Source organism: Nyctibius grandis, chromosome 16 (assembly GCF_013368605.1).
Source record: "Nyctibius grandis isolate bNycGra1 chromosome 16, bNycGra1.pri, whole genome shotgun sequence".
Taxonomy (NCBI): Eukaryota; Metazoa; Chordata; class Aves; order Nyctibiiformes; family Nyctibiidae; genus Nyctibius; species Nyctibius grandis.
The window spans coordinates 5733037-5750307 of record NC_090673.1 but is presented as its reverse complement, the minus strand read 5'-3'; the positions used below and the strand labels follow the sequence as shown (position 1 = coordinate 5750307).

Genomic DNA, 17271 nt, shown 5'->3' with positions numbered 1-17271 from the left:
AAAAAGAGGGAGACCCGTGGGTTGAAGTTAAACAGATTTCATAAAATAAAGAAACAAATATGAATGATAAGAGAAAACACACAAAATTATTCTGAGCTACAGAGAGCTGCAAGTTGCTCCAGGAATAGCAATTGCTGAGAATGTGAAAGGGAGAGGAGAGGAGAGGAGAGGAGAGGAGAGGAGAGGAGAGGAGAGGAGAGGAGAGGAGAGGAGAGGAGAGGAGAGGAGAGGAGAGGAGAGGAGAGAGGAGAGGAAAAAGAGCCCCTCTCTCCCCATCCAGCTTTCCCTTTTACAGTGAGCTTGACGTTAATGATGTAGAATGTACCTTTGGGCCAGCCTGGGGCAGCTGCCCTGGGTTTAACCGCTAACGGCCCTGATCACCATGGCTGGCCACAAACTGAAACAAAATCTAACAGAAACTTGATTCTATAAATTTTATCCCCAGGAAACCAGGACACGGTGGTAACCCCTTCTTTGAGCCCCAAAGGGTGTGGGGAATCCCTTCCAGTGGGGTACCAAAGTGTCAACCCAGAAATGCATCTGGCAGGGGGGTCGGGGAGATGCAGCACATTTTCCCTCGGGAGAGGACTATCTTGTTTGATCTTCCCAGCCCTGAGATGCCATCGATGTTTTCCATCTTGCCGCTTACGGGGCCTCTTGAGGACATGCTCTGTTTGCTTTGGAGGGGGCCGGGCGCTTCCCACAAAGTTCCTTTTCTTTCCTCCAGACTGTTTTTTCCCCTCGAAAGGCCGGTGAGCAGGAAGGCCGGTGGCTGCTTGGCGGCTCGCAGGCTGTCACGAGGGCTGGGAGAAGGGCAGCAGGGGGGGAAGCAAAAAGAAGCTGGGGGGGGGGGGTGGTTTTGTTTGCTGGCTCTGCGACACGCCTGGGTCTGCCGAGCAAGAATTTGTGTTGGTAGGAAATGGCAGACGCTCGTGGCCGGTCTCAACCTCCTGCCCCTCCACTGACGGGGTCTCAGCACCACGAGTTTAACTATAGGGAATCGCCTGGGGCTTAAGTGAAAGCACGATAGCTGCTGCGAGGGCTCCGATTAGAATCCATCAAGCAATTAATAGAATCACAGAATCGTTTTGTTTGGGAAGGACCTTTAAGATCATTAAGATCAGTCCAACCATTAACCCAGCACCGCCAAGGCCACCACTAACCCATGTCCCTCAGCACCACATCTACACGGCTTTTAAATCCCTCCAGGGATGGGGACTCCACCACCGCCCTGGGCAGCCTGTGCCAGTGCTTGACAACCCTTTCCATGAAGAAATTGTCCCTGATCTCCAACCTAAACCTCCCCTGGCACAACTTGAGGCTGTTTCCTCTCATCCTGTCACTTGTTACCTGGGAGAAGAGACTAACACCCTCCTTGCTACAACCTCCTTTCAGGTAGTTGTAGACAGCAATAAGGTCTCCCCTTAGGCAATTAGAGCAATTACTCTGTCCTGTGTCCTATTATAAGTTCCACTCCGCTGCCAATGAAGCCAGCTCTCACCGGAGCGGCTAAGGGCAGCGCGTAGTGACAGCCATAAACTACCCAGCCTTCTTCTTATTCAGGGAATGACTGTTAAAACTGCATTTCTTCGGGGAACATATTGGTGGATACTTACATATCGAAGCCTGAAGCAGGGCCCTGAAAATAAGCAGCTCTGCCTCTCTCCTGGTAGAATACCTTACCCCGATGCGGCAGTGTTTGCCATCTGTCTGCTTTCGGGGCGCTGGAGCTTTTTTAATGATGAATTTCCTGTTCTACCTGCGTGTTTGTGTTTCATTTGGCCCAAGCGTTCCTCCTTCCTGCTCTGTTTGTCCTGCCCAGTATATCTGATCCAACCTGCCATTGTTTTTATTGCTTTACAGAAGAATATTTTGACCCACACGGGTATGACGGGTTGTGGAACCAGCCCAGGGGACTCTGTGCAGCAGGACAAACCTGTTCTGGCGGATGGTTGGATTTGGGGGGTGGGAGTGTGTTCCCCAGCAGCAGCATGATTCGCCGTGGTTCTTCTAGGAGAGCCGAGATCCCACGGCTACGTGCTGGGTTCCTTCACAGCAAGGCAGAAAGAGCTGTAGGAGTCCTGCAGGAAAAGGCAGGGCTGGATTTATAAGTTGGATCTGACAGAGGCTTTTCTGATGAAAAAGGTGGGCGATCCACCCACCTGCCTGCTGTCCTGAAGTACCCCAAGAACTTTTCTATACATTTGCAAGTGCAGGTGCAAGAAAAGGCGTGAGGCTTCCCCAGGTACAAAGGTCCCAGCACCAGCACCCCTGGGGTCCCTGCCAGATACATCCCAGCAGCCAAACACCTCTTGCCATCAGCTGGCACAGCCCACTGCAGAACGGGCTGTGGATCAGGCCACGGGGCCACCGCTGTGCTGGCCGGAGGCAGCCAGGGCAGGGCAAGGGGCGAGCGGCGGGCACGGACCCCGCGGCGGGGGACAGCAGGGCCCGAGGAAGGAGCCGTGCTCGGGGAGCACGTGTTGCCCGGGCGGAGCGCAGGGCCCAGCGGGGAGCTCGATGCTGCCGGGAGCTCGGTGCAGCCCCGGAGCTCGGTGCAGCCCGGGCCCGCGGCACTCGCTGCCGTCACCGACGGGCTCCGCGCCCCCGAGGAGCGCGAAAGCGGCTCCGGGGGGCGGGACCGCCAGGCCATGACCCCGCCCATTCCCCGCCCCGGTCCCACCATCGCCCCGCCCCGGCCCAGCCCCATCCCTTCCCGGCCACGCCCCCGTCTCCCGGTGCCGCCGGCGGGCAGAGCCGGCGGGTCGCGGCGCGGGGCCATGGGGCCGCCCGCGGAGGTGCAGGCGCGGCTGGAGCGGTGCGGACAGAGCCACCTGCTGCGCTTCTGGGCCGAGCTGGGCGCGGCGGAGCGCGGGGCGCTGCTGGCGGCGCTGCCGCCGGGCCTGGGCGAGCACTGCCGGAGGGCAGCGGCGGCCGGGGCCCTCCCGCGGGGGCCGCCGGAGGGCCTGAGCGACCGGATGGAGCCGCTCCCCGCCCGGCTGCTGGGCAGCACCCGCCGCAGCGGCCCCGCCGCGCTGGAGCGCTGGGAGGCGGAAGGTGAGCGGGGCCGGCGGGGCCCTGGGGCGGGAGGTCTCGGTGCTCCCCTCGGGGGCTCCGGAGGGCGGCCGGGGTGAGGGCTGGGGCGGGGGGCGCAGGGGCGTCTGTCCGGGCGGGCTCCCCAGCGCGGCCCTCGGTGAGGTTTGTCCTCAAAACCAGCCGGGGCTGCCTTAAACGGGCAGAGCGGGCCCTGGCGCCGGCGGGAGGGGGCCGGGCTGGCGGGATCCGGCCCCGGGCCTGGCCCCTGCCCCGGTGCGGGGGGCTCGGGGGAGATACGTCCATCCCCGCGGCATCCCGCAGCGCCTCGGGCCGTGCGGAGCCCGGGGCTGGGCCCAGCAGGATCCCGGGGGCAGAGCCGTGTCCTGCGGTGGCACCTTTGGGGTGGCATCGAGCAGCCTGCACAGCGGCCCCGTGGTTTGAGGGGGGTTCGGTGTCAGGCGGGGGGGAGGCGAGTGGGAGCCCAGGGTGACGGTGAGGTGTGGAGGGTGGGGAGAGATTTGGGGTCACGGCAGCCCGGGGTGACGGCAAGGTGGGGAGGGTGGGGAGACATTTGGGGTCACGGCAGCCCAGGGTGATGGCAAGGCGGGGAGGGTGGGGAGAGATTTGGGGTTACAGCTGTACCCCCGGGCCCTGAACACTGGCAGCCAGACGTGCGACGCACGACAGGGGCTGTGGAGGCACTTTGGGGCTGAGACATTGAATTTTCACTCTTAACTGTTAAATAGGGTGGCTGAGGCTGGAGAGCGTGTGGTCGGCAGGACACGGGGTAACGCTGGGGAGGTGAAGGCCCTGGGGAGGTGGGGGCCGAGGGTTTGCATCGCTGCTGAAACAGGGAGCTGCGTCGGGGCACGCGGGTGGCCTCCCAGACCACTTACGGATGTGAAAGTAGGTCTGGTGCTGGTGCGGGGCCCCATCCGGGCTGTGCCACGTGTGGTGCAGGAGGGAGATGAGATGGATGGGTAGTGTGGAAGAAGCCCAGGAAAGCCCAACGTCCTTGTTTTTTGGAGCCCGGTAGGTGCTGGCGGCTTTCCCTGGTCACCTCGTGGCCACGTGAAGGCTGGGGGTGATGGGGGAGGCGGGGGCTGGATGTGGGGTGCTGTGCTCCCCCCACAGCATGTATGTCTTACATGGACATCCTGTGCTTTTTTTTTCTAAGTGCAGACTCTGTTTTATTTATTTACAAAGGTTCAGATGTGTCTCCTCTGCTTCTTTATAAAATATAACGGCACTATTAAAAAATAATCATAATAAAAACAGGAAGCCAGGAAAAAAACAGCTGTGGTCAGAGAGACACTTGCCTAAATTGTGGTAAGCATCTGCACAGCCTTGACCTAAATCTGGCAGCACAGAGGGGCGGATATGTGGGCAGGGGAGTAAAAATTTCCGAACAAAAGCAAAACCAGAAGTGGCAGGGTCACAGGGCAGAGCTTTTCTGCCACGTCAGACTCTGCTGATGGGGCTGAGCAGTGATGGAAGGAGTGGGAGGAAGCTCTGGTGCCCCAGGGGCCACGTGTCCTTGGTCCAACCGAAGTTTCCACCAGCCATGCTCACATCTCCAGCCGAGCAGAGGAGGGTGTCAGCGCCCGGCCGGCACCACGGCGGCCACCCAGATGTAACCAGCGGGGGTTTGGTAGGGGACCCGCTCACATGGTGGTCGCTGCCTCATGCTTGAGGGTGTCGCGGTGAGGAGGAAGGGAACCCACGAATCCCAGAGGCAGATGGGGCTGGGTCAGGGCCACGCCGTTAAATTAACATTTTTACCAAACTGGATCCTTTATCCTCCACCCTGCCAGGCCAGTGAGGAGCTGGCATTATCTGCCTTTTGCTGCTGTGTCTGCCTTAGAATCACAGAATCGGTTTGGTTGGAAAGGACGTTTAAGATCATCACGTCCAACCGTTAACACAGCACTGCCAAGGCCACCACTAACCCATGTCCCTCAGCACCACATCTACACGTCTTTTAAATCCCTCCAGGGATGGGGACTCCACCACTGCCCTGGGCAGCCTGTGCCAGTGCTTGACAACCCTTTCCATGAAGAAATTGTCCCTGATGTCCAATCTAAACCTCCCCTGGCACAACTTGAGGCCGTTTGCTCTCATCCTATCACTTCTTACTTGGGAGAAGAGACTGACCCCACCTTGCTACACCCTCCTTTCAGGCAGTTGTAGACAGCGAGAAGGTCTCCCCTCAGCCTCCTTTTCTCCAGGCTAAACACCCCCAGTTCCCTCAGCCGCTCCTCATCACACTTGTGCTCCAGACCCTTCACCAGCTCTGTTGCCCTTCTCTGGACTCGCTCCAGCACCTCAAGGTCTTTCTTGTAGTGAGGGGCCCAGAACTGCACCCAGGATTCGAGGTGCGGCCTCACCAGTGCTGAGTACAGGGGAACGATCCCTGCCCTAGTCCTGTTGGCCACACTAGTGCTGATACAAGCCAGGATGCTGGTGGCCTTCTTGGCCACCTGGGCACACTGCTGGGTCATATTCAGCCAGCATCCACCAACACCCCCAGGTCCTTTTCCACCAGGCACTTTCCAGCCACTCTGTCCCAAGCCTGTAGCCTTGTGCCACCATCTGCAGCAGGGAGGGGAAGGCAAACAGCGCGGGGCTGGCCTGGCTTGCTGCGAGCAATGCTTGCAGGAGTCGGGAAGGTCTGGTGGGTTTGGGACCACCGGCACCGCACGCAGTCACCTGGCCCTGACGTCAGGATGGCCCCGGGCCTCATCAGTCCTGCAGGCAGCGTTTCTTAATTTCTACCAGGAGAGGGGGACGCGGTTCTGCTGTTTCCCTTTGGTTTGTTTTTTATGATCCAGTTTAATCCTGGAGATGGGAATCAGCCCTCAGTTTTATTTCCCAGAGAAGGGCAATCAGGAGCGAGACTTTGTGCTCCTGAACCCGGGCAGCGCTGGCATGTTGCATGTCCCTGCAGATGTGGCCTCATCCCGGGGGCATTTCCATGCCCCTGCACGGCATTTCCCAGTGGAGCCAGTGTCATTGGCACAGGCTTTGCAGGGATTGTGGGTCCCTGAGGAGATGCAGGCTCTGAAATGCTCTTGTTTCCAGCGCCCCAGCGCCAGGTCCGGGTGCTGGGACAGCAACCACCCGAGCCGGGACACTGGGAAGCCTGGAGCACAAGTACAGATAGTCGATTGAGGCAGATTCCAGAAATGCCCATGCTTTACTGAAGATGACGAGACTTCCCTTCTTAGGGAGGTAGAAATGTTGATGATAAGGGACCTCTGGAGGTCTCTCGTCCAACCCCTGTTTGGAACAGGACCGTACCCAGCCCTAGGTCAGGTCAGCTGTGGCTTTATCAAAGCAAGCCTTGAATACCTCCAGGGAAGGACATCCCCCACCTCTCTGGGTATCTTTTCCAGTGCTGCACTACCCTCCTAGTAAAGAGTTTTTATCCTGATGTCCAGTTTGACCCTCCTAAGCTGCAACTCATGGCTGTTCCCTGCTGTTGCACCATCCGCTGCTTTAGGTGAGGAAACTGCTGCGTCAAAGAGGTGAAATGAATATTTCATGTTGCATGCAGCATCCTATTACTCTCTGAACTGTCGGCAGTGGGCATTGAACTGGCAGCTTCTGGCTGCTGCTGGAGCTCTGCAGAAAGGCTCAGGAGAAGAGCACGGGGCGTTGATTGCTTTTGTGATTCTTATGTTCCCTTGGGCTTCTTTCTCCTGTTCAGGCTTGCATCAGATCGCGCAGAACAAGGTGGCAGCGCTGCTCCTGGCTGGAGGACAAGGAAGTCGCCTGGGAGTGAGCTATCCCAAGGGCATGTACAACGTGGGGTTGCCCAGTGGCAAGACCTTGTATCAGATCCAGGCAGAAAGAATCCGCAAAGTGGAGCAGCTCGCTGGCCAGAGACACCACTGCAAGTGTACCGTCCCCTGGTAGGTGACCTGGAGCCTCAGACCTGCTGTGCAGGGGTCTTTGCGTTGCAGTCTTGCCTACGTTGTCTTCTAGAAGCACTTTGCTTTTCTGTGATTCTATTCTATGATCGGTTTGAATCTAGGGTGAACGAGGCTGTTGTACTGTCCTTTGCCTTGTTTTCCAGCTCATCTGGATATCCAGATGCCATTCACATTTAGGGAAAGGCTCTTCTGGCCTGGCTGGAACTGAGCCTGCGGGTAGGATCATGCACAAGACCTGTGGGATGAGTTCTGGAGGAGGGCTCTCCTGCTCAGCTGCATACCGCAGGATACCGTAGTGTCTCTCATTTAACGCTCTTGAGTTTCCTCCCTTTTATGTTCCATTCGTAGTTTTGTCTTTCGCTTGGGCTTTTCTTGCTCGTCGCTCAGCGTCCATTCCTGCCCAGGTACATCATGACAAGTGAGTTCACGCTGGGGCCAACAGAGGAGTTCTTTGCAGAACACGACTACTTCAACCTGGATAGATCCAACGTGATCATGTTCGAACAGAGGATGCTGCCAGCTGTCACCTTTGATGGGAAGGCCATCTTGGAGGAGAAGGGGAAAATTGCTATGGCTCCAGGTACGCCGCTGTTCACTCTTACGTGGTACAGTGATGTAATACGTGTTGATAATTGCTGCTAGCCATCAGCTAGCCGTGGCACGTGGAGCAGTCTTTGGAGGTCAGTGTTAATGCTTCTGATTAGCGTGGGAGGGTTCAGTTAGATGTGGAGGGGAACAGGCTTGTCTGAACTGTGTGGCAGAGCTGGAAATAAAACCTAGGAGCACTGACTCTTGGCTAGAAAGCATTCTCTGCTCTGCTGTTAAAGAAAGTTTGTTCAGGACTTTCAGCTTTTGCTCTGATAGCTGCAAAAAGCCCTCAAAGTCACTAATTAACCAGGGCTTTCTCTTTTCTCTTGCATTATAGACGGCAATGGTGGCTTATACCGTGCTTTGGTGGATAATAAGATCTTGGATGACATGAAGCAGCGTGGAATCCAGTATGTCCATGTGTACTGTGTGGACAATATCCTTGTGAAAATGGCAGATCCAGTCTTCATAGGCTTCTGTGTTTCCAAAGGAGCAGATTGCGGTGCGAAGGTGAGGCAGTGCTAACGCTGGGCTGTTTCCCCACGGGGAGTTAAGGGCTGGTTACACTTGGAAGCTGCTGGCTAGGGTGAGCTTAGATGAACGGGGGTGTTCAGACCTCTGTCCGACAGTGGCTTGCTCCAAGCAGGTTTAGAGGAGCTGCCTGGGTTGCACTCAGAATCACTTACCTGGGGGTGTCCCCTCCTTTCCCAGAGAACTGTGGAAAATGAACTTCGATCCGAGCGGGGACTGTAACTGCACAGGAAACTACAAACTGGAATTGCTTCCCCTTTGTGCCCTGCCCTTTCTACAAAGGCACTCAGGCTACCTAGAAGCCGTATTGGACTGGGTTGTGTTTTATAAATGTACCTTTAAGTCTAACGGAGGCATTCCTTATGCCCCACTGTGGAAGACGGGGCAAGCCAAACCAGCCTGGTTTTGTCACCCTAAAGCAGCAGGTGCCTGAGCAGAGTTTTATATTACTTGAATCATTAACACTGTTCATGCAAACAGGGAGCTCCAGGCTAATAGCTGCAGACATTTTTCATTTAAGGCCAGGTCCCAGTCCTTGAGAGGCGAAGTGCCCCACAGTATGGCGATTTCTTTTAACTGGTTTGTCTTCTGAGCACCTGTGCAGTTAAGCTGTTGAGTACTGGGTTTTATGCCCAGTTGTTGGGCATAATGTGCCTCCTGTCTACTCCATACACGCAGTACTGCCCTGCCCGTGCTCCCGAGGTGCTGGAGGATCGGCGTGCAGCAGTCCTGTAGGATTGTTTGTATGTGGGAGTTGGAATAGTGCTGGGATTTTCTTCCTCCTTGTCATAGCCCTCTGTCCTATGGCTGCAGGTGGTGGAGAAGACCTGCCCCACAGAGCCCGTTGGGGTGGTGTGCTGTGTGGATGGGGTCTGCCAGGTGGTGGAGTACAGCGAGATCAGCCTGGAGACTGCGCAGCAGCAGAGCCCCGATGGGGGACTGATGTACAGCGCTGCCAGTATCTGCAACCATTTCTTCACAGTTGAGTTCCTGGAGATGGTGGCCCAGTAAGTTCCAGCAGAGCTGCTAGGCAGCTGTGCAGCCCAGAAACGCCTCCAAGAGTGGGTGTTCCCATTTCCCACTCTGTATTTTCAGCTATGGGTACCTCCTGCTCTGCTCTTCACCTCCTCTCTCCTCCAAATGGCTGTGTCCCCTTCCTGACAGCCCCAGCGTGCTCTTCAGGCCGTACCCAATGAAGAGGCTGCATGCTTTGCTGTAGCTAAATCGACTGAGATGTATCAGTGCATGGCCTTCCTGGGCCTGCAAGGGTGAGCAGCCACATTGGCTGCAGTGTGGTCAGTGCTGTGGTCAGTGATGCAGCCCCACACTGAGGCTTTTCAATGGCAACGTCACCCTGTGCCATCCCTTGGGACGACAGAGGTTGGGGAAGGTCTCTGCATCTTGGTGTTGAGGGATGGGGAGGTGATGCTGAGCATTCAGTGAGCAGCCATATGACCTTCCTGAAGAGCTTGATCCACCCTTGTGTGAGGGATCTGCTCTGCCCCATTGCCATCCCGGTCAGATAACAATTTGGATTACCTTTTTTATCTCTGCAATTTCAGCTGGATGCTAAGTCCTCCCTCTCCTCTTGCTTTACCCTGTCATGTCCCACTGGTGCAGGGAGTGCTGCTGGCCGGGCTGTGCTGCTCAGGGAAGTGTTTCCTGGATGTGACTTGGATCAATTTGGAGAGAGCAACACCCACAACAATTGAGAGATGGCCCAGAGCCCTAAGCCATGTGCTTCCCAGAAGTGTACTGCATTTTTCTAAGTGGGCATGAAGTAAATCAACTTCTCCTGTTTCTTCTCCTTTTGCAGGAAATATGAGCCGCAGCTGAGGTATCACGTAGCCATAAAGAAGGTGCCCTACATTGACGAGGAGGGAAATCTGGTAAAACCGCTAAAACCAAACGGGATAAAGCTGGAGAAGTTTGTGTTTGATGTGTTCCCGTTCTCTAAGTTAGTGGCAGACATGATTTTACTTTTTTCCTTCCCTTCTCAATGTTTGTTTGAATGACTGTAGGGTGTAACAGGCCTTGCCGGGGAGCACGTGGTTTGTGGGTGGCTTGTTAGAAAGGCTGTTGGGTCTACACCAAGGACCAACGCAGCGGTAACGCCGCAGGCTCCGAGCGGTGCAGTCCCAGGGTGCTCGGCAGCAGCCAGGCTTGCTCTGACCGTGCTCCCAGTCCTCGTTCTGCCGAGGACGTGTTGGCTGGCCCGGTGAAAGAAAGGGGAAAAAAAAAAAAAGGAAAAAGAGCACAAAGCCAACATTTAATACAAGCCCGCGCTGGAGTATTCAGCCTCGCAAAAATCGGGTCTTTGGGGGTTGTGGCTTCCACAGCAGCTGCAGCTCTGGTTACGTTTTTGGTGCGTGTTACACGAGGGCTCAGCTCACACCCTTTGTGCTCGGTAAATGGGTTGCTTGAGCGCTGTGGGGCCAAGTTACTGTTGCTGTGGGAGCTGGCAGTGTTGACTTGCCAAGCTCTAAAACATAGCTGAGAGCACTGTGCCGTAGCGTTTGTGCAGTCGGGGGTACTTTGTGTTAAGGGAATGTGGGATTTTAATAATTGAGGAATTTAGCATAAGTGTTCTTATAAAACCTATTTTCCAAGGTCTTCAGCAGTGAAGATTCTGTTTTAGGCTTACATAAATGGCAAAAAGAGGCCTCAGGCAAACTGAGTTATCTTTCTTTGGGGAGAGTATTTTGCTTTTTAGAGGATTTACTTTAGGATAGAAAGCTCAAGGTTTGAACCTGTCTCTGTTCCCTGACGTGCGTTCAGTAAAGAAGTACCGTACCAAAGGCAAAACCAGCGTGATGGGAACAGTGCTGAGGACTCATTTGCAAGCAGTGATTCCTTCTGCTTTTTTAATAACACCGCAAAACCAGCTCGGCAGCTGCTCTTCACACGTGAAATGCAGAAACTCACAGATGCTGCTGTGCGCTTTAACTTGCATTCCCATTTCTGGTAAACAGCTGTACTTAACATTCAACTGCGAATCCTCCCGTATTGCTTATTCATCCCTGGGAGCTGGTGTCCTCAGCTGATCCTTGCCTGCAGACTCCCCAGCGGAGTGGCTGTTTCTCGGAGCAGGGGTGCGGTGCTCTGAAGCGAGCCGCACAGCTTGGCGCTGGGTCCGAGTTTCAGGCAGCGCTGCTCTCTCCATCCTGCTGTCATCTAAGCTGAGACTTTTTGTCCATGAACTTTCTCGTGCTGGGAGAGCTTTCTGTGGGATCTTTGCAGAACGGTTGCTTTTCCTCTCACCTGTGCACAGCTCTGGAGGGTCAGGAGGCTTCTGTTACGTTCCCAAAGAGACTGAGCTGCTTCTTGTGGTTTTCCATCATACAGCCCTGGTACTTCTTTGCTCTTCAGATGGGAGGTGGGCTTTCCTTAGCTTGACTGCCCCAGGCTGCCTACGTCACTGCTCCCTAAAATATATCTGAGCCTTTCCCTGTGAAAGTTGCTGTTGCATCAGCTGGGCTGTTGGCTAGCTTTGGTTTTCATTATTATTTCCTCCCCTTTGCTGACAGGAATTTTGTGGCATTTGAAGTTTCAAGAGAAGAGGAGTTCTCGCCGCTAAAAAATGCAGACACAGCTGACAAAGACACTCCTACCACTGCTCGGCAAGCCCTCCTGGCCCAGCATTACCACTGGGCTCTCAAGGCTGGGGCCACATTTCTGGATGAAAATGGTTGCAGGATACCAGAGAAACTCAGGTACGAACCCTGTGACCTGCGCAGCTTCTCTGCCCGTGGCTGTGCAGCCGTGCCGGCTGGCTGACGGCAGGTACTGTGCTTTACAAAACCGGGTGTTAGTTTGATCACAGGGTGGCTCAGCAGGATTTTGGTGTTGCATTTAAGAGGGCTAATTTGACAGAAGCTAAACCCCGTTGCGTTCCAGTTTGTCCTCAAGATACCAGAGGGGCTGGAGGCGGCTGAGCTTAGCCTGAGTGATGCCCAATTTGACCCCTTCAATTTTGGCTGAGATAGGCCAAAGTCAGCACTATCAGTCCAGCTGCGTCCAACAGCTGATGTGTTGAACTAACACAGGTCCGGATGCACTCATAGTGCAGGGCCCAGTCGTGGTCCATGAATAACACGGTTCCAGATTATGCCATAAATCTGGGCACGTCCACTGAAATAAAATCCTCACGATCAGTTCCGCAGTTAAGGTAATTTATTTGAGCAACAGATACAGATTCTTTTAGATTGCTGGTGATAAATACACTGCAAAGCATGCTTAGGTACCAATGGACATATATATGTTGCAAGATGACTATATAGCGCTACTAATATGATTACAAACACAAGCTTGATTTCTGAGCTTCCCAGGGAAGCACCTGGTATAACCCAGCGTACGAGTCTTACCCAAAGGTGTCCCTGTGGGTGGGGAAGAGAGGTTCAGCCCATTGACTGATCCCAGAAGTAGCTTTTCGGATGGAGGTGTGTTTTGGTATTATAATGAGATTATAATGAGCAAGGTTCATCCACAGGACATGATTTCACCACAATCGCTGGCTCAGCGACCAGCATTCTGGGTGTAACGGGGTATAATTTCTTGTTTGACAATAGCTGTGTGATTTATTGGCTACAAGGTACCATGGAGTTCCTGTACCTGCCTCGTTTACACAGAGCCTGGCCACGGTTATCTCCACACCGTTCCCCCCTCCTTTCTCTCAGAGTTAGCACACCAACCTCCCTTGGTGCGTGAGCATTGAAGAATGCAGGCCAGCAAGATTCCCAGGTGGGATTAAGGATCAGCTATTATAGCAGTTACCAAGTCAGATACTTCCTGCATCGTGCTGAATGGGAAGCTGCTTTTACTCCCTGGAGCTATTACTTCATCAATTCATAGTTTAATAAACCCACGAGCTGTTCATTTTACTTGAAAAGCACCTCTATAAAAGCCATGTTCTCGTTTTGATGAGACATATTTGGGACCTGCTGATTCCCTTTTATTTTCACACTTTGTGTTCGCATAATGTCTGGTGCATGTGAATATAACAAATGTCTTATCCTTCTGGATATCCTGTTCTTGATGATCTTTGGAAGAAGATGCTCTTTTTTTTAAGCATAGCAAGAAGTTAATCCTGTGTTCTCCTCTCTAGTCTCTCAGGAACTGAAGACCCTCCAGCCGTGTGTGAGATTTCTCCGTTAGTGTCTTACTTTGGAGAGGTGAGAATAATTATCTGTGGAGGTATTTTGAAGAATGTGCATGTATGCATCTGATTTCCTTCCAAACACAGGGGATTTCTTTAGCCTGGGCTTGCTGAGAAATGGTAAGTTCAAGGGAACCAGGCCTTGGGCTCTGCGTTAACATTCATGGTTCTACTATGGTTCACTCTTCAGCAGTTTGTTCCCTCTCAGTTTTAGCCATCTGTAAAATGAGACTTGCAGCAAGGCTGCACAGTTTCATTAAGACTCACAAGTACTTTGAGATCTTCTGAATGAAAAGTGCAGAATACTCAAATTACAAAATCCATGGGGTCACTGTATTCGATTGTATGCTAATTTGTGCCCTTCTCACACACTGGGTGAATACTGAATGAGGAGTGTGATACGTGCATTGGCTTTAGAGAAACCACGTCTTAGAACAGATTTCTCAAGTTTGTCCCTCTGAAAATAATTGGTCCCGGGAAAGCTGCTTCCATTTAGTAGTGAGAAGAGGAGCTTCCCTGTGTTGGACAGACAGGGTGAGAACTAGTGGATTGCAGGAGGGTCTGTGGGCATGGCATTCATAAACCTTTACAGCTTCACTAGGTTTCTGCATGCAAGTAGCAAACTCATCGCAGTCAATGCATTGTAAGAACAAAATGAAAACAAGGCAATTTAAGTTGATTTTTCTTTGCTAGGATTATTGTAATGTGAGTTAAGGACACACCTTCCCATGCCTGCCCTTCCCCAGGAAGCTTGTTTCTGAGATCTGTTGTTTTACGGTTCATCGGTGCCTCTCCTTGAACCCCAGGCTTGGGGCCGACACGCTTTCCATCTCTGTCACTGGGGAAACTGTTGCTGTTATCTCTTTTTCCCATGACCTTTTAACTTTGAGTAGTCAGTTGTTCTTTAAGTCTCTTATATAGACTGTATAAAAACAGTGCAGGTAACCAGTCTGATGCATTTATGACCTAACAGTACTGTTTTCACACGTTCTCAGGGTCTGGAGGCGTACATGAAGAACAAAGACTTCCCTTCTCCCTTTGTACTCGATGAAAACAAAGCGGAAATGCTGGGGAATTCTTGAAGAGGAGGGAGGCCTTTCCCCCTCACACCAGATATCTGTCTGTCAGATCCATTACAAGAACTGACATTACCCAAATGTCAGCTATGAAGTGCATTATAAAAAGTATTGCTTTGCAGTATTGCATCGATGCCAAATCCTTGCAGCAGTTGTGTTTACACACACGTGCGTGCTCACCAGTTCTGTTTGGTAACTTGAAGGTTATGCCTTTTACCTCAGTCTGTTTTGTAGACTTGGATGTGATTGAAGATTAATACCTTCCAGGTACCAAACAGATTTTCTATTTCTTATTCGCTGTGCATACAAATATATGAAGGAGCCAGTCAGGGCCTAATAAATCAGCTTTGCATTCGAGAAGATTAAGTCACTTCAGTGCCTTGTTAGATATCTTGTTTGTGCTGGTGGGGTTGGGTGGGATTTTTTTGTTTGTTTTTAAATGGCGTTGTGTGCACAGCTGAAGGATCAGTTTGAGGCCCCATCCTGAAAAGTATGGAATGACTTTGTGTACTGGGGCCTTTCCCTCCAGAGATGTCTTTTCCCTAATCCTGTGCTGGTTAGAAGATCCAATTCAGCAATTACATCCTCTGACCAGATCATACAGGGGAGTCTGCGGTGGGTAGGGATGCTGCTGTGCGTAAGCCTTGCTTGAGGTTTGGGCTCCAAAGCAGAACAGACTAGTTTGTGCATCGAGGCTCACTGGTGCCATTCCAAGAAAACATCAGTAAATATGTTAGACTGATTGCTCTTTGCAACTGTAGTGACCTGGTTTTTTTATTAAGAAAAAGATGATGAGAAATTTTTTCACAACAACCCTCTGCTCTTCCTGTCTATAACAAACATTTATTTTACTTTTCATTTTTCTGTTTAATGTACACCATATCCCTCAAAGGGAACTATTTTAACCTGAAAGTAATGAGGAACAAATCCTGATGGTAGAATTTAATGCTTAACCAAATCAAAAAGACTTAATCCCAGCATAACCAGTGTACACAGTAAAACACCAGCCTCTGCTTCTGCAGTTTCTGGTCAGGTAATTTTCCAGCACTCTTTCACTTATGGAATAATTCTTTAGATGCCTTCCTTTTAAATATATTACTAACCATAATGTAAAGATAAGTGTCAGCTAATTAAGGATGCCAATTGCCAGAACTTATGTAGCATGTGAACTCAGCCCTGGCCGAAGGATCCCAGGGTGGCCGTGATCCACAAATGGTTGTTCCTGTTCAGCCTTTGGACATTGTCCTGGGCAGCTCATGCCAGGCGGGCACCCGCGGGCTGCAGAACCTGCACTGCACACACCAAAGTTGTGTCACCCTTCTGAGGATGCTTCAGGTGCACTGCTGGGTGGCCTTCGCTCCAGGAGCACTCTGTGCTTGTCCCCTAAATCAGGTGTTAAGGAAGATGTGTCACCTGGGATGTTATTTCATGCATCTGCTTCTACCGAGGAATTGCTGGTGCTGTTTTATTAAGCATAAATCTTTTAAGTAACTTAACGTGGCTTTCTGTAATTCCTGACCTGAAGCTGTATTCAGAGTGTTGGGCAAGTATAAAGATGGCTTTGAGAGTAAATACAGTTTGCAAGCAGGCTGATGTTTTCCAAAGAAAGCATCTAAATGTCAATGGCAGAGTTCTCAGGTATAAAGTGTATCTGTATGCACATGAGTAATGAGCCTTTTGCACCAGCAAACCAGCTAATGACAGTTCTAATTACCTCAGTTTGCATGTGCAGCCAGTATTAAGCATTTGTCCTTGACACTCGATTCCGTAATTTTTATTTGAACAGTGTTTCTATGGGTCATTCCATTCTTGTCAAGTCAAGTTTTACATCTGAGAACAAATTGTGTTGTATCTTTGTGAGTATTGCTTGTTGATTCAGGCACATGCTTGGTTTAAATTGCACTGTACTATAAAGGAGCAAAAGAAATATCCTTTCTAAAGCGCTTTCTCTTTTGAAGCTTCAGTTCCCCTGTGCTTTAATCATGTGTACACTGAGCTGCTGACATGGTTTTTAAAGGTTGTTTTCAAGGAGAAGTTGAATTAGAATGCTGAATGCTTTGTCTGTTGGGTTTTTTTTTTCTGTGACACCTCACATTTTAAACTGGAACATAGAAAGAATTTTGAGAGAACTTTTAGAAAAACAAAAGCTGTCCTGTACGTAACAAAGTAATTCTGGTATGCATTATGAAATGAAAAAGTACCTGAAACAAAGGGAAGTCCCACAGTACTCCAGAAACTTTTGGACACCTAAGCATTTTTATAATAAAGAAGTTACTGTGATTTCTATGATGTGTCTGTCTGTGTTTCTTGTTCATGAGGAAAATACATTTGTTGTCTTTGTCCCTACATGTCATGGGTGTTGTCACCACAGCTGCAGGCCACTGAGACAGTGTCACTGGCTGGAGGCTGCAGTGCCCACGCTTCAGATGTGCAGGGGGATGTGCAGCTCGGCAGAGGGTAATTACTGAAGGAGTTTGACGTTGTGGGATCTATTTTTTTCATCAGAAAACAGAAGACCCTGTTCTTGCCTGCAATCCTGTTTATTTTTTTTTCGAGCTTTTCAATTCAGTTTACTGAGGGGAGGGAGTTTGATTGTGGGTGGTGTGTGTTTTTCTTGTATTTAAAGTAGATTTGAGGGATCTGGATGTGAGTCAGGCTTTCGCAGCTGTTGTGTAGGTAATGAGCGCTCCCTGTAATGCAGCTTTTGCTTGGCTTCCCCTTGACAGGCACTTTTTAAACAGGGCTCTATTTATAGAACAATCAGTAGGGGAAGTTAGTAATTTGTCACAAATGACAGATTGTCCTCTCTTTTGGGGGTTTAGTGCTGAACCCAGCAAAGGTCAGAGGTAGATATTCTTCCTTTCTTACCTCTTTCACCCCGTGTTTCTCTCTTGGCACCCATATGAAGGCCACTGGGGTTTTTAATGTGTTTTTAAGCTACATGAATCAG

At 51.5% G+C, this 17271-nt stretch overlaps 1 protein-coding gene across 1 annotated transcript; it reads left to right on the top strand.

Moving 5' to 3' along the window:
- The first annotated feature begins 2780 nt into the window (after positions 1–2780).
- Positions 2781–16583, top strand: UAP1L1 (UDP-N-acetylglucosamine pyrophosphorylase 1 like 1). The gene is made up of 9 exons (XM_068413754.1): positions 2781–3057; positions 6746–6950; positions 7376–7551; positions 7897–8069; positions 8904–9097; positions 9907–10047; positions 11618–11803; positions 13195–13261; positions 14241–16583. The coding sequence occupies exons 1-9, from the start codon at positions 2781–2783 to the stop codon at positions 14325–14327; spliced, it is 1506 nt and encodes a 501-aa protein (XP_068269855.1). The 3' UTR covers positions 14328–16583.
- The last annotated feature ends 688 nt before the right edge of the window (positions 16584–17271 follow it).

Coding starts and splice junctions, on each gene's coding strand:
- UAP1L1 (XM_068413754.1), top strand. CDS start 2,781: ATGGGGCCGCCCGCGGAGGTGCAGGCGCGGCTGGAGCGGTGCGGACAG. Junction 9,098..9,906: donor TTCCTGGAGATGGTGGCCCA/GTAAGTTCCAGC, acceptor CTCCTTTTGCAG/GAAATATGAGCCGCAGCTGA. Junction 11,804..13,194: donor AGGATACCAGAGAAACTCAG/GTACGAACCCTG, acceptor TCTCCTCTCTAG/TCTCTCAGGAACTGAAGACC.